General features: G+C 35.6%; 2 protein-coding genes across 5 annotated transcripts; one reads left to right on the forward strand and one right to left on the reverse strand.

Annotated features, from left to right (window-relative positions):
- The first annotated feature begins 6,547 nt into the window (after window positions 1-6,547).
- LOC120009972 (protease Do-like 1, chloroplastic) lies at window positions 6,548-10,431 on the forward strand. The gene is made up of 8 exons (XM_038860709.1): window positions 6,548-7,038; window positions 7,122-7,244; window positions 7,840-8,011; window positions 8,133-8,170; window positions 8,601-8,799; window positions 8,925-9,077; window positions 9,282-9,416; window positions 10,120-10,431. The coding sequence occupies exons 1-8, from the start codon at window positions 6,620-6,622 to the stop codon at window positions 10,195-10,197; spliced, it is 1,317 nt and encodes a 438-aa protein (XP_038716637.1). The 5' UTR covers window positions 6,548-6,619; the 3' UTR covers window positions 10,198-10,431.
- A 1,788-nt stretch (window positions 10,432-12,219) lies between these two features.
- On the reverse strand, window positions 12,220-15,934 carry LOC120009973 (carbonic anhydrase 2-like). Of its 4 annotated transcripts, none has more exons than XR_005470773.1 (10): window positions 15,709-15,934; window positions 14,566-14,624; window positions 14,126-14,272; window positions 13,951-13,999; window positions 13,677-13,793; window positions 13,474-13,527; window positions 13,264-13,349; window positions 13,028-13,133; window positions 12,566-12,789; window positions 12,220-12,419 (listed from the first exon to the last, which is right to left on the reverse strand). XR_005470773.1 is itself a non-coding variant. In XM_038860710.1 (10 exons), exons 1-10 carry the CDS (start codon window positions 15,916-15,918, stop codon window positions 12,381-12,383), a joined length of 1,026 nt encoding a protein of 341 aa, XP_038716638.1. In that variant the 5' UTR covers window positions 15,919-15,934; the 3' UTR covers window positions 12,220-12,380. The 4 variants fall into 4 exon arrangements, 3 of the variants coding, with proteins under 3 accessions (XP_038716638.1, XP_038716640.1, XP_038716639.1); XM_038860710.1 differs by having other exon boundaries at window positions 12,631-12,789; XM_038860712.1 differs by having other exon boundaries at window positions 12,609-12,789.
- Between the last annotated feature and the right edge of the window lie 594 nt (window positions 15,935-16,528).

Genomic DNA, 16,528 nt, shown 5'->3' on the forward strand with positions numbered 1-16,528 from the left:
TGGACCCATGACCCATAAAGTAATAGGGATACGACACGTCACGTCTTAATCTCTAACTTTTTTGTTTTTTTAGATTCACTTAATTAACCTAGTTGACTTCCATTGACACTGGAACCATCATAAAAAAGAGTACAACAAAGAAGACTAAATGAAAAAAAAAAAAAAAAAAAAAAAAAAAAACCTAAGAACATAAACACTAATAAAAACTTATAAATATATGTTTTTCTTAAAAAAAAGACTGTTTAATTATTAAACAACGGAGTATAAGGTTGGAGTGTATGTTTATTTGGGGGACAGGATAACACTAATTTAGAGGAGGAGAGAGCAATCCTAATATTATTTTTTTACCAAACACTGAATAAGATTAAATTATTCAACAACTTATACACCAAATGAAACCTAATATTGTCATCATCATGTCTTATCTCAATAAATTGGGATGAACTATTTGAATTCACATGAAAGAAGGAGCATAGTCACCAGTGAAAGTGTCACATTAGTTAATCTACCGCAATCCTCTTCTTTTATCTATACACACATAAAGTTTAATTTCAAATTCTCTCCCACATCCAATAATGTGTGATTTGTATATTAATTAGCTTGCTGATTTGATGTTGAGAGACAATACTCGCATTACATCCACTTGCATCATCACATCACATCACATCACATCATATACTTCCACATTATAAGAGCAAATGTAATGGTCGAGATTTAGATGGCCATGGATTTAGGTATTTGAAAATTAGAAAATTGTTGACCCACGAATTTAAGTTGTAACACAACAATGGTTTTTTGTTGTCCCAATTATAATGGGTCGAGCATGAGGGCATGATGTTTGGCTAACCCCCATGTTGGCTCACTTTCAACCCACTTCAACATATACACACATTTTGACACAAAATCAATATTGCACCTCACCTCTATTATACAAAAATTAAATCAGTAAATTTACATCATTGTATCCATCATATTTTTCATTCTCAGTCACGTCAACAAAACACATCTCTCAATATAATAACATCAATAAAACACAAATCTCTATACATTATTCATATCCCAACAAAAGACCATCATTATGATTGCTCACAACAACACATTAAGCCATTAAAAAGGGGTCAAACCAAGACAACTTGTTTACAATGTCAGCTCCTAATAACAAACCCAAAAAAAATCAATACAACCCACAAAAGTCTTTTTCTTAGTGGTATATATATTATAATAATGGAGAAGTAATTAATCACATTTTTCTTTCTCTCTCACTTCTCTTCGTCACAAACACAAACACAAAAGTTTCAAAGAGAATTCATAAGTGATAGGAATCCCAATAAATGGGATCCCGTCAGCCCAATGATTGATTTGTCACGCTCTTGTTCAATTATCAGGTTTTGTGGGCCTCCTATACTTACATCAATCAAGAGATAAGATGAATTACTAGGATGATCAGGATCTCATTTATTGGGATTCCTAATATTTTTGAAGACAATTATACTTTTGCCACCTAATTAATTAACAGTTTATTATAATAGGAAAATTCCAAAAGGGAAGAAACAAAAAAAAAACAGATGCAAACAAGTTAACAGCGAAAGAAGACTAATATTGTTGAGTTAAAAGAGATGCTTACAATGAATAATAATGTTGTAGCACAGTAGAGATGGAGCGTAAAATCTGCAAAAAAAATAAAGAAAGAAAAGATAAAAGGGTGAAAATTTGAAGGTTTTTCTTTTGTAAGCAACAATATATATATATAAACCAAAGAAAGCAGAACAATAGGACATCAGATAGGATGGCTTGATAGAATTACAAGGAAAGCATAAGAAAAAAAGCAAAGAGACCGTGCAGAGAGCGTAAAATCTGCAAAAAAAAGAGTGAAAATTTGTTCTTTTTGTTTAGCAGCAATATCTATAGAAACCAAAGAAAGTAGAATGATAGGGCATCAGATAGGATGGCTTGATAGAATTACAAGGAAAACATAAGGAAAAAACCAAAGAGCCACAGCCAACAACTAACAATATAACAGGGAAAGAAGAGAGAGTGAGAGAATAGAAGATGGAGAAGTACATACATTTACTAATTCCAACTATTCAGTGGTATTGGATCTTCAGTGGTCTTGGTTCTGATATATATATATATGTACACTGTCATTCATCTCTTTATATATGTAAGCTTCGGAATCCTGGCTTCTTTTCTCTTTTCTTGTCTTTTTTTTAAAGTAGTTTTGAGGGCAGGATATTCACATTCCACATGAAAACTAGTCAAGCTGCTCCTATTAGATCATTATTCATTATTTAAACAGGAGAAGCATTATATATAATACACATACACTACACCCATGAGCACACCAACTTTGAAAGTTGAAGATGCTGATCCATTATGGTATATACTTAACATGTGCTGAACATATAATTAATCAAGCAAACGGACATAGCTTTTTTTTCTTAAAAAAATGATAAATAATTCATTTGACCTAGTTTGACGTAAGAAAATCAATATAAAGAATATGTCCGAACAATGAGAAATATTTCATTATGTGCATATCAGAACAATTTTTAATTTTGGATTCTCAAGTTGGAATGTGTGAATATTCGATGACTGAGTTGAAAATTGACAATTCTTTTAGTGACAAAAAGTTACACTACCCCTTTTCTGACTATATAGGTACAATTTCTCTTGATTCTCTTCACCATTACACCACTATCTCTACGTTGTTAAATGATTTTCTCGCAACTTATTTTCAATTGGCGATATTTGTACCTTAAATCTAATAATATCATTTCTTATCATATCTCCTCTTGTGGCCACACATCCAACAAAACATTCACATTTTTACTTCGTGCATTTTTTTCATATGTTGTCTCTTAATAGCTCAACACTTAGAATGATACATTAGTGTGTGTTGTATAGCTAACCTATAATCCTTCGGTCACATAAAACTCGGGATGCCTTATCAACTTTATGCACCCTTTTTAATCATATCAACTACATATTCACCAATGTCTTCATCATCTTAGAAATTTGAGTCAAAATATATAAAAATATTACATTTTTTTACTTCTAAACAATCTAATTCATTCGTTGTTCGCTCCTGTATCTACTCTTAATAAACTTATATTTATATATTAAGTTTCAAAACTACTTAATTTAATCCTTTAAACTCTAAGGCTTGTCTCCACATCTCAAGTTTTAAGTTAACTCTCAATGATTGCTTACATTGGCTGAATGCACTAGTAGTTGGTTGATGCAAGGCATCGTGATAAGAAGAGCACTCACTTGGACCTTGAGTTTTGAAGAATTGTAGAAGTAAAAATCTTGTCGAAATTGATACAAAAAAGTATGTCTCCAACCAATACCTCTTTGGACCATCAATTTCAATTATCAAAGAGATCAAAGAATTCTTTACTTCGTTAAATTGATCATGAATGACAAAATCAACGAATCAACAGGCCCAATAATGTTGTCAGGATTTGCTAGTTGAAATGTCTGATTTCTCCTTCATTGTTTCTTCGATCTCCTCTTGCAGCAATTGATCTTCATTTGGATACTCATCGAATATTGTGACTGATAGTTCTTCTATCCCAAAATCAATAAAATTCAAGTTCAAGTCTTCCCTCTTTACTTCATCGAATATAGATGTTGATAATTCATTCAATTCATCCCCCTCCTCTGTCGAATCATAGATTGGTTGACCTATATCAAAATCGTTAGTTTGTATCTTGACTCCTACCACCTTGAATCAGGATTTTTGAATTGTCTTCTTCCCCTTGCACCCTCGTCGCCAAAAAAGGGCTAGTGAAGTCTTTGTCAGATTGGGCATCATCTGCCTCCTGCCCACTCACTGGTGGGTTTGTTGAAGTGCTAACATGATCATCACTGCAACCATCTATTACATCAGCACATCTAGTTTCTATTGTATGCGGACCATGTCATTGTGATGATAAACGTCCTCCATAGGTACTTTGTACCAACACGTCTCCTTGACGGCATGTTGAAGGAACCAAGCCCCGTTCTGATACCAACTTACGCAGAACAGTATGATGAGAAGAATGCTCATTTGGACATGTTGATTCGAACCATGAATACCAAATACAAGTCTACTTAAATCTGTTGGTTCAACAAACGAATGCTAGAATTAAGGCTTCAAGACTTTATTCATTCTAACGAATACCAAAGAATTAAAAACAAAAGCCGGCTCACCTCTATAATTTTTATTCAACTCAAAATTCCTCTCTCTAATGAGAGTTTACAACCTTAAATAGTAAAAGTCAAAACAAAACCATAGCAAAAATCTAAATTGTAATAAAAAAAATAAACGAAATTCAAAAATATTGGTCTTTCTCGAGCTACCCTGTGGCCTTCCTCCAGGAATGACAATTTGCCTTTAGCATCCAGTCTTCCTCAAACTCTTCCTCGAGCTATCTTGTGGTTTTCCTCCGGAAGGGCAATCTGCCTTCCACTCATATTTCTCCAAAAAGATTCTCTCGTTACAACCTTAAATAGTATAAGTCAAACGAAACCCTGAGGGTATTAATTGTAATAAAAATAAATAAACGAAATTCTAAAAAACGCTGGCCTTCCTCGAGTTACCCTATGGTCTTCCTCGAGGAAGGACAATCTGCCTCCAGCCTTGAGCTCTTCCCCGAGCTATCCTGTGGTCTTCCTCCAAGAAGAGCAATCTGCCTTCCGCTCATCTTTCTCCAAAAACACACCAACAATCTGATCTGCATCATTGGTGCAGTCATGACTTCAGTTTGTATGCATTCAAAAGTCAGAACTAGCATATGGGTTCAGAAAAATCATATTCAATTATTTGACTCAGCTTATGGATGTGGAAATTGTTTTGAGTCTTGTGACTGCTAGGGTGAGATATTGAATTGGTGTTTAGGATGAGAGGGTGAGGTTAAATGCTATACGACAGTACACTTGAAGAATTTTTCATTTTTAGTTTGATGAGGAGGTGCATGTTCTTTTATGTAGTAGTAGAGTTGTCAAACGGCCTGTTGGCCCTGAATGGCTCGGCCCAGCACCTCTGTGTGGGCTGGCTAACATCTAGATTTTTTTTTAAATGTCCTAAAAATGTTCTCCTACTAGTTTTGAGGGCAATTGTAGCTGTCAATTTATATTATATAAAAAATAACTGCATGGCTCCATTTATACTTTTTTTTTAATAATTTTTCGATTTACAATATTTAGTTATAAATATATTTTTTATTTTTTTTATAAAAAAATTAAAAATAAATGGGCCTGCAAAGCTCGGCACTTGTACCTAAGTGAGCCGGGGCCGTACTTAGACGGACGGGCTGGTCCAGCTCATCCGAGTAGTGGGCCTTGCCCACTCACGGTACACTTTCTTTTTACACATTTTTTTTTTGTATGTTGGCTCACTCTACCCCTCAGGGCCTCAACTAGTAGAAATGAAAACAATTATGCTTAATAAATCATGGATTACATGGTATTTGGCGTTTTTTCCCCCTCCTTTTTTTGTCCATAGATGTTAAAAAACTTGTGATGCATGTCAAACAAGTATTTGAGTCTCTTGATTTTTTTTCTTTTTCTTATGACGATTTGATCACTTTCTACCGAGGCGTTGAACTTGCACATCCTATTTCATGCTTTCTTTTTTTTCATCTACCTCACAATATTTTGGTAAATCATAAAGTGTTAAAATGGAAAGGTAATCTTATTTCTTGATCAATTAGCCACCTTTAAGTGATTAATTATTGAACTTTAGCTAATCATTATTTATGATTCAAGTATTGTTGACTAGATGGGTACTCACTCTCCCATCATCAAGGTCATGGGTTTTGACCCTGAGGGAGACGGAATATCCTAAAATAAATCTATGAGGTTAATGTGTTTGTTGTCCGATCTACTACACAGGGGATGGACTAATCGGTGCACAAATGGTTAGAGTGGACAATTCATTGAGTGTGGAGTGGACCCCATAGGGGTAGAAAAAATCACCCACAAGTATATCATAATTTAAGTAATAAACATTTTTAAATTTAAATTAAAAAAAAAAAAACCTGTAGATATGCAAATGAGCTAATCTAGAGGTGGCGAAATGACCTGCAACAATCTAATCTAATTCTCCAATGGATTAGCTCTATTCCATCAACATGTTAGCAAATAATATGCGCATTGTTGGCACTTAATGTAATTTTTGATAATTAAAAGGGTTAACACGTTATAACTTAGTTACCGAATCTTCAAGCATTATAATTTAGTTGTATTCCATTATTATGGTGACCTGAGTGTCTTTGATGGCCTCCATTTCTTTTACTCACTTGGTGAGTTTTGAAATATATATCGGGTCTTTTGACTTTTTTTTTAAAAAAAAAAACATTATAATATGGTAACTTAAAAATTGAACATAAAATATGTGTGTTTTAACTCAGTTAGTTCCGAGTCTTCAAATATTCCTACAATTTAATAACTTAAAATTCAAATATTCCAATCTATTAACTCGAAATTTGAAACTCAATGAGCACGGGCCTACACAATTAGGCAATGCTCGAAAGTCCATCATTTTCCATGTACCTGCGGCCCAGCTTCTATATTCTCGGCAAACAAATTCATATGGCTATCGTTTAACGACCCGATCCCTCCTCCTCAGTTGGAAATGGCCATTTCAGCTTATGCGCTCATTTCCACTTCCACACTCTTCCGGCCATCTCCATTCTCCAAGGGAAGACTGCCACCACCACCTCCTCTCTCCAAATCTCTCTCCCTCTCCCTCCACAAAACTATCAACTACAATTGCATCGTCTGCTCTCTCAATCACCACAACAGCTCTGATTCTTTGTCTGCAAACAAGTTCGTCTGCACCAAATCTCTCTCCTCCTCTCCGTTTCTGGATTCTGTTCTTCTACTATGTGCCTCCGTCGCTCTCTCATTCTCTCTCTTCTTCTCCGATGCTGATTCCGCCTCCGCTTTTGTCGTCACCACTCCGCGAAAATTGCAGTCTGATGAGCTCGCTACTGTTCGCCTCTTCCAAGATAACACTCCCTCTGTTGTCTACATCACCAATCTCGCTGTCAAGTACGGTGAATCTTCCTGTTGCATTAATTCCTTGTTTTCGTTTGATTTCGTGACTTTGCGTTGTTGTGGTATTTTGAGTTTAGACAGGATGCTTTTACGTTGGATGTGTTGGAGGTGCCGCAGGGGTCTGGTTCGGGCTTTGTTTGGGACAAACAGGGTCACATTGTCACCAATTATCATGTGATTCGTGGTGCTTCTGATCTGAGGTTATGTGATTCCAAGTATTCTTGAAATATTTCAAGTTTTTGTTCTGTTTATAATGGCTATTCATGTGGCCTGTACTAATTCGAATTGCCCAATCCTTACATATCGGGATCGTTTCAACTTCCAAGCTCAATATTCTTTTGCAATTGAGGCCTGTTAAACTGATTTGTTTATCTAATGGTTAGTAGTTAGTACTTTTTTTTGGCTAGTCAGTTTCTGAAGTTAATGCACAGTTGGTAGACTGCATTGAAATATAGATCTGCCTTTTATGTATGTGTGTAGTTTGAATAAACAACATGCAATTTGGAAAAGCATTTGCGCTCATTGATGATGTGAATTCATATTAGGTTCTCATAATTAACCACTGTTGGCGTATCATCGGATTTGGCGTAAATAGTTAGCTATATTCTATGTAACTGCAAGTATTTGAATGAGAACATAGTCTATGCATCTTTGGTAAAGCGTAATTGTAATCACTTTTTCTATAATTATAACTGTGTGACAAATGAATTTATCAACTATTGACCCTTTTAATTCCGTTTTAGAGTTGCTGATTTTCTTATTACTTTGATCTAAGTTACTGTTAGTTTTTCACAGGGTCACTCTTGCCGACCAATCAACTTATGATGCACGAGTTGTTGGGTTTGACCAAGACAAAGATGTTGCTGTTTTGCGAGTTGATGCTCCCAAAGACAAACTAAGGCCTATTCCTATTGGTATTTCAGCAGACTTGCTTGTTGGCCAAAAAGTTTATGCTATTGGTAACCCTGTGAGTGGTATTTTCACCCTTCTTTTAGAGCAATATATCAACTGTTATTTGTTGTGGTATGGTAGGTAGTTCATTTTTGTTGGCAACATAAATTCTTAATGCTACTTTTTTTCTTTTGCAGTTTGGACTTGACCATACTCTCACAACTGGTGTCATCAGGTAAAAATTTAGAGAAGTTTCACTTCCTATTACTAGCCAGTATGCATTGGTTCCTATATAATATTGTTTTGCCTTTCTTACTCTTTGTCTTTTCATTTGAATTGTCTAGTTTTTGGACGTTAGGTGCAATTGTATAGCCCTTGTGTGGATATGATTCAGTCTTGGATTTCAAGCGTATATTTGAAAACACCAAATGTTTACTACAATAAAAAATAGTTTCTCTTTTTTCCTCCATGGAGATATAAGTGTGATTAATGTTGGCATGTACTACTTTCATTGTGTTTTTACCATATCAGTAAGTGATGAAGAAACATCATGAAGAAAGAAGCTAATGATGGACATTTCCATCTTATACGTATATCTCATGTTAATAGCTAAATATAAATATGCTTTGGGTCTACCCTCTAATGGAATCTTATATGTTCTCTAGTGGGCTGCGCCGAGAAATTAGTTCTGCTGCTACTGGCCGTCCAATTCAGGATGTCATACAAACAGATGCTGCCATCAATCCTGGTAATAGTGGGGGACCCCTTCTGGACAGTTCAGGAAGTCTTATTGGGATAAATACAGCCATATATTCTCCTTCTGGTGCATCCTCTGGTGTTGGATTCTCAATTCCTGTTGACACTGTGAGTCATTAGTTAGTTTTGGATTTAATTTTCGCAAAAATTCGCATTATACAACATAGGTGAGAAGTATATGTTCCTCTTTCTTGTTCTTTTGAGAAAATTGTTTATTTTATCATTACATACAGGTAGGCGGCATTGTTGACCAGTTGGTTCAGTTTGGAAAAGTTACCAGACCTATCTTGGGAATTAAATTTGCACCTGATCAGTCAGTGGAGCAGTTGGGTGTAAGTGGGGTTCTCGTCTTAGATGCTCCTGCAAATGGTCCGGCAGGCAAAGCGGTATGCTTCACCATTTCTCTTATTTGTTTGTAAGTTGTAATGTTTTGTTTACTACTGCATTTTCTTCTTAAACAAATTATTGTGTGATAGTATTTTTGTCAGGTAATGAGTTCAGGCATGCTAATTATTTTTTTCCCTCATTGCTAACTTGGTTTTTGGCTTTTTGCTTCATATTCCAATGATGTCACATACTGTCTTGTTCAGGGCTTGCAGTCGACCAAACGTGATTCCTATGGTAGACTTATCTTGGGTGATATCATAACATCAGTAAATGGAAAAAAAGTCACAAATGGCAGTGATTTGTACAGAATTCTCGATCAATGTAAAGTGGGTGATGAGGTATGGTTTTTACTATTATCTTTGGTTCAACCCACTCTCTTTCATTTGCCCCTGTTTTACATTATTTTTCAATGAATTTTGCCACCCTCTTTTATATAGGATTCTAATATTTTATGTTCATGTTTAGTGGTGAATTAGAACTTGTTTCTGAACCTATTGTTAAAGCTATTTGTATAGTCTTTGTCCAGATGGTAGTTATCCCAGATCATATGTAACATTTCCCCAGTCCAAGAATATACATTTGCCTGCCCCTATTTGCAGAATTGCCTTAGCCAGTAACTTTGCTATTTGTTTCAGCATGGGGATAAAAGGTGTAAAAAGCATCCCTTGGCTATTTACTAGGTTTGCTATTGTATTATCACTTATCTTTACCACCTTACCTGGGGCTGTAATTGAATTAGTCTTCTAAGCGAACGTGAAATTTCAAGCTACATATCTCGGACTAGAACATCTTCAATGTGATTGGATTACAATAACCAATGGCTAGTGAGACAGCCTGACCTACAACGTTAATGCTTGCTGAGACTTGGAAAGTTTTTCTTGGCTGTAATTTGGCCTGATTTTTTTGTTTGTTTCAGAAATCATTGGAAGTTTTGCTAATTGGATTTGGCACGCATCATTACTCTTGCTCTTTTTTTTTTTTTTTTAAAATTTAACCTAGACTATTTCATTCATTGATTCATTTCAATTTTTCGAGACACAGGTGACTGTTGAGGTATTGCGTGGCGATCATAAGGAGAAGATACCCGTGTTGCTTGAGCCAAAGCCTGATGAATCATAGTGTCAATGGTCTGGCATGCTTCATTAGGACAGTATATACATATTTTGGGAATGTCATTGATTGTCTAAACGATCTTGATGTACATAAATTGTTCACTGCATTGGTGATGCAGAAACTGTACAACATTAAACTCATCCTAGCGAATACGTCAAATATGAATCACAGCAGTAACACCCACAATTCTTACTAGGTTCATATTTAAATATCAATGGTATTCCACAACCTGCTGTTTTATATGCTTGATTTGTTCCATCGTGAACTTAACCACTTAAAGGTCAAAGTACATGGGCACTCAACAAAAAGCAGTTGAGCAATAGTGTTGGTTGTAAGCCAACTCAGAATATTACTAGCTTTTGATCCTCTGCTGTTGATATCCAATGGTGATGCAATTGAAATCTGGTGGATGAATTAAAGTTGAAGGAAGAAAAAAGAAACTGATACAGTTCTACTTCAATCATCAGATTTCAATCACAGAGCAATTGCATAAGAAAGGCGTCTGAACTGCTGAAGAAGACGAGTTCCTCATGAATTATGTAAGAATGCATGGAGGAGGACAGCGGAACAGAGATTCCAGGAAGACAGGTCTAAGATCCCTTATTTCATTTACTTATTTTTCCTTCTTCAGCTGCTGAATTTGATTGCAATGTAGGTTTGAAGAAAAGTGGGAAGAGTTGCAGGTTAAGCTGGATAAATTAGCTGAGCCCAAACGTCAAGTGAGTTGACATCACAGAGCAAGAACTTATGCAGGACTGTGTCAAGAACAAGATTTTTCTATCCAACTCCATAACCTTTTGAACAGGTCTTCGTTATACAGCTTACTGTTTTTGCTTACTCTATGGAGTCATTAAATATACAACCTACTACAGTACTTTGAAATCAGAGCCTAATTTGAATGTAAGAAAAAAAAAAGTCATCGACTGTCGCGGAGCTTGCATTTTTATTTTTTATTATTTTGAACTTTGGTTCCAGGCTTATGAACTATGATGGCAGAGGAACATCCAATGATGCATTGCAAATAATGGAAGAAGTATTATTATTGACAGTAAGTATTACAACTATCAGATATACGTCGGAATCCGTAGGTGGTCTTTGATTGGTAAACCAGTGGCTAGTCCGACAATCAAGTGAAGAAATACTGGAACACTCATGTGAGCAGAAAGTGTGCGGGGGAATCAACAAACCAAGAACTGGAGTTGGTGTTTCTCACCCGACAAGCTCTACTGCAGTTCTAGTGTTAAAGGTACAAACAGCTTCAGCTTTTAGTCCTTGCAATATTACTAGCCGTGCTGATTTTATTGCAGTTTATAAGTGCATCCTGAAACCCTTTTGTCATTTCATATGGGAAAGAAATGAACATCAACCAGAGTTATTTGAATGCATTCTGGTGTTTGGAAGACAAATTCTAGTCCAAGTAGTGAAGGCATGGAGTTCTTAGATGAACATTCTTTTCATTATTTGTAAAGCGTAAGAAATTAACTTCAAATTTTTTACTTATCAGAATGTGATTGACAGTATAAGCATGAATTCTGAAATCAAGTAATTTCATACCAACAAAGTTTACTCGAGTTTTACAAGCTGCATCCCTCCCTTCTCTCTTGCTTTCACACACCATACACGTTCACTGTAAATTAGTTTCTTTACAAGCATGAATAATGAATGGTGTTTCAGGGGCAGAAAAACTATTTGAGTCACTCCTCCATACTTGAGCGAAAATGTGAAGGTGTATGTTTGTCAGAATAAGAAGTAAACTCTTACACATGAAGGACTGATGATGAACATCAGATAGCACCATTCAGAGATGGAGACATGGAGTAATCCAAGCCTTCACATATTTAGTAATTACTTAAGACTACACCAGCCCCTATTGAGTGATGCTTGATTACTATAGATGAATGAGTTGCTGATATTGAGGTTTGTTATTTTTCTTTTGCTATCCAAATCTACTTTTATAGCTAACTCTACTTCTCCTACTTCTGTATTTGGGATTGCCACTTCAATTCTGATACCAATGGAGTCCACATATTGAAGATAGAAAGATATGGAAGAACTTGGTTAAGCAGCAACAGGTCAGTTTCAGGAATCCCAATTTTAATAAGGTAACTTTCTACAGAACCAACATCATATTATCATATACAATGAAGTAGAGAGAGCCTCATCTATGAAGGATGACCCTCTAAGCAGGTCTAGAGCTTCCAATGCAGTATTGTAGCCACATCTTTCACCTAACAAAGGAAAGAACACGAGAAAAATGCAGTGGTGAATAAAGCCAACTGGAATATATTCATTATTTCTCCCAAGAGAGAAAATAAGAGTTGCTGGTGATTACATTTGACATTTATTATAAAAAGTAGATCATTAAGGCACATACAAGATGGGGGAAGAAAATAGTTACGCAGAAAAGATGTGGTCACCAGTTATGGTAGATGTTCATACAGAGAGCGGGGGAGCAAGACCAAACTCAAGACCCCAGAGCTCAAAAGTTCCATTGATAAAATCATAGTAACCACCCTTCAAAGCCAGCGTTTTCTTCAGCAAACCATCTCTCACAAATGGATAAGTAAGCAAGTTTGCAAGGGATACATTTACTGCCTCCTGCATCATGCATATTGGGATAATTGTAAGGAGCACTGTCTTTTAAAAATAAATAGTATTTAGTACTGATACGTATTTGCATGAGATTGTCACGTTTATTCATAAGAACTATTATTTTTAGTATATGCAGAGTTCAACTATTGTATCGATGTTTATCAGTCATTGATCATTTGATCCGTATAGCTAATGAAAAAAATTAAAGTTGCAGATACTTCTGTTGGCGCTAGTTGGGGCTCACCTTTTCACATTTTGCACATAGTTGTTCTGCAGGTACATTTCCATTTGCCTCTAACAACTTTTTCTTGGCTGGTAAACAGGTTTTCACCCAATCTTCAATGAAGTCGCTGTGTGTATGGATCAATCAACATAAACTTAATAATCTCTGGTAAGTATGAGTAAAAATTATTTTCTTATCCTTCCTTTAAGGTTTGATTGTCTACTTAATGAAAACTTCATATGAAAGGAAAGCCATACGTATTGGAGGATCCATCACATTGGAAAGACATGAGCCCCTTGATCCCACCGCAGGCGCTGTGTCCAATAACCACAATGTACGCCACCTGCACAAAATTAAGGTTTGATGCATCCTGTTATTGCTACAATAGAAAACCAGTTTAGACCACATTATATAGACAAATAGGTCCTACCTCTGTACAAGGACTTGGGAGTGTATATGAAACTAACCTTGAGATGCAAAACCGCATATTCAATGGCAGACCCAACCCCAGTGTGTTTGATCTGTTTGGAACCATAGAGAACCATCCATAAGTCCATTTTAAAGATTTTTGAACATTTCGACAGAGAAGAGAACGTTGTGTGGAAGTAGTAGAAGAATCAATGTTAGGAATACAGATAATTTATACAGTAAGAGCCTATTAGAAGGGAACCTTGTCATATGCTGGGACCATATTTGCAACATTCCTGACCACAAAAGCCTCTCCTGGCTGCATATCTAGCACATGAGATGGGCAAACCCGAGAATCGGAGCACGCAAACAACATAAACTGCACCCAGTAGAAAACCCCCAGAAAATCATGTTTTCAGTACACTTGTGAATAATGTTTTGGAATAGATGCTTAGTTGTGGATTGAATTGGCTGCTTAATTGAAGCTCAAAAGAAAATGCAACAAAGGATAGACGAAATTTAAAATAAAAAAGTACCTTGGGGCTTTGGCCCTTGGCGAGTTCACCATACAAAGCTGGATTCTTTCTGCAAACAAGACCAGAGAGATACAGAGAGAGTTACCCACATATAGAACCTCAATCTGAAAGCTCTCTGCATCATCAATAGGAACAATAGATAAATACTGAAAAAAATTGAGTTGGGAATACTGACTCATATTTCTCCTTCTTGAAGTGAATAAAGCCTTCTTTGATCCTCTGAACCGGGTCAAACACCTTTCCATCAGTTGTGGCTGTTTGTAGTTGTGCTGTTATCTGCTCTACTTTGGCAGCTGCAGCTGCTTTCAGCTCTCCCTTCTCGCTGTCAACAAAATCACACATCAATATTGCTACTCTTTAATTTGCTCTCCTCACTCTGTTTTTAAATTTTTTTTTTTTTTCTGAAAGAGAGGGTGTTTCTAAGAAGATCTTCAAATCAAACATTTTTCATGGTAAGAAAAAATTATGAAATTAAATCCCGAAAAAACTCCTCACACATAAGGATTACTTTTACCAAAAGTAGTAACACTGACTGAACCAAAAATGACACTCAATATATGAGGGTTCATGCATTAATATACATGAGCAGAGAGTATATACAGATATATATAATACCTGAGAAGTTTCTTGAGAGCTTCAATGGCCTCATCGTAATCCTTCGCCATGTCTTCTCTCTGCATGTATACAATTCAATCCCACCCAAAACATAACAGAGAAGAAAAAAAAGAGACTTGATCACATATCAGCCAAAAGTTTAGATAAAACTGCATCTCTTTAAAACTTCCATTAAAGAAATTCAAAATAATAAAAAGGAAAGCAATATATGGAATACAATTTGGGCAATACCAATATATTTTCAGTTCTTTGGGAAGAAAAAAAAAATGCTGAAGTATTTGAAGAACTGATTGATTTTTTTTTTCTTGTTGCACTGCCACTATTAGTTAAAAAAAAGAGAAGCAGATGCAGATGTTAAATAGGTGAAGAGTCAGCAGATGTTAGAGAACAGTTCCGCTAATATTGCATCTGAACGGACTTAATCAAACGCAATTGTATTAAATAGGTTAGCTGGTGGTGGTCCTTTCAGTTTCACTTTCACATTCTCAAATATTAAATATTTGGAAAAATTATCATTATTATGTGGGGTTTTTTTTTCCCTTAAAAATGTGCTATACATATATATATATATACATACATACATACATATATATATATACATATATATATATATATAATTATATATATTCTCATATAAGGTGTAAAATGCGGAACCCTTTTTCACTATTGATTTGGAAAATGTGAGAGCTAGTAGTTAGTTTCACTTGTCATTTCATTTAAATCGATGATGAAAGAAGGGTCCGCATTTTACATGCATATATATATATATATGTGGAGCAAAACAAATTCTCAGTTCTGGTTGACCGAATAGGTGCCAAACACGTAGATATCCATATATGCAATTATGTACAAGTTGGAAGATGCATAGTTAGTTATCTATCACTGAAAAAAGGCCAAAAAGAAGAAGCCTTTAAAGCATCATGAGAATTGAGAGAGACTGATAGAACAAGTCATGTGCATGCAAATGGATTGTAGAAATGTGGCACTTTCTATAACCATATATTGGATATGGCCGGCAAGTTTGCGCAATTCTCTACATTTCCTATTATGTAATTGGACCAATGTATGCATACATGTTATTTTATAAGAATGAATGAATTCTCATGACGAGAGGAGAGAGAGAGAGAGAGAGATATATCGTACCAAAGGAGGGTTGATGATGGGAGCAGGAGCAGCAAAAACAGGCTTGTTTTGAATGAGGGAGGGAGGAGGAGAGGAAAGCCTGGCTACAATGGAGGGACGACGTAATGTGTTATGTGATATTATTTTCTTAATATTATTGTTGTTGAGAGAAGAATGGGATGATGGAGAGAGGGAGGTTATGCACCAGCCGTTTATTGAAGCCGTCGACATTGTGCAAGGACCTTCAGAATTCAGCGTCTTTATAGTCTCCAATAACCAGAATTTCCGGATAACGAAAGCGAAAGCTCGGTAAACGAGAGCTTCTCCTCTTGTAGATGAGGTTAGGACGTTGGAGATCATACATTGTAACATATTTATATATAGCTACTCATTTACATCAATATCAATTAGTTTATTATTTAATTATACATATATATCTATGTATGTATGTATGCATGTCCACTTCTATGTGGTGACATGCATGCAATGGCTATTCGTCACCTCCTTCACAATGTGGGTTTTTTTTTATTTATTATACAGGGACTCTACTTTAAAATTAAAAAAAGAAAGAAAGATATTCATATAACAGTTAATTATAAGGACATAACTATTAGGTAGTCCATTATAAAAAATAAAAAAAATCTAATGACGTGCAAAATCAGATCGACCTATCGATTGTTTGGTTCTGCAAACGTGTCTCAGTTGATCAGACTTGAGATCATAGGGTTGTTGTTCTGTTTCTGCATAAGTAGAAAACTTGAGCTATCAATAGACAATATGACTAGTGAGACTGCTCGGTATTTATCTCTCTCTCTTTAGCTAGTAGTCACAAAGTGAGAAA

This window comes from Tripterygium wilfordii, chromosome 11 (genome assembly GCF_013401445.1).
Source record: "Tripterygium wilfordii isolate XIE 37 chromosome 11, ASM1340144v1, whole genome shotgun sequence".
Taxonomy (NCBI): Eukaryota; Viridiplantae; Streptophyta; class Magnoliopsida; order Celastrales; family Celastraceae; genus Tripterygium; species Tripterygium wilfordii.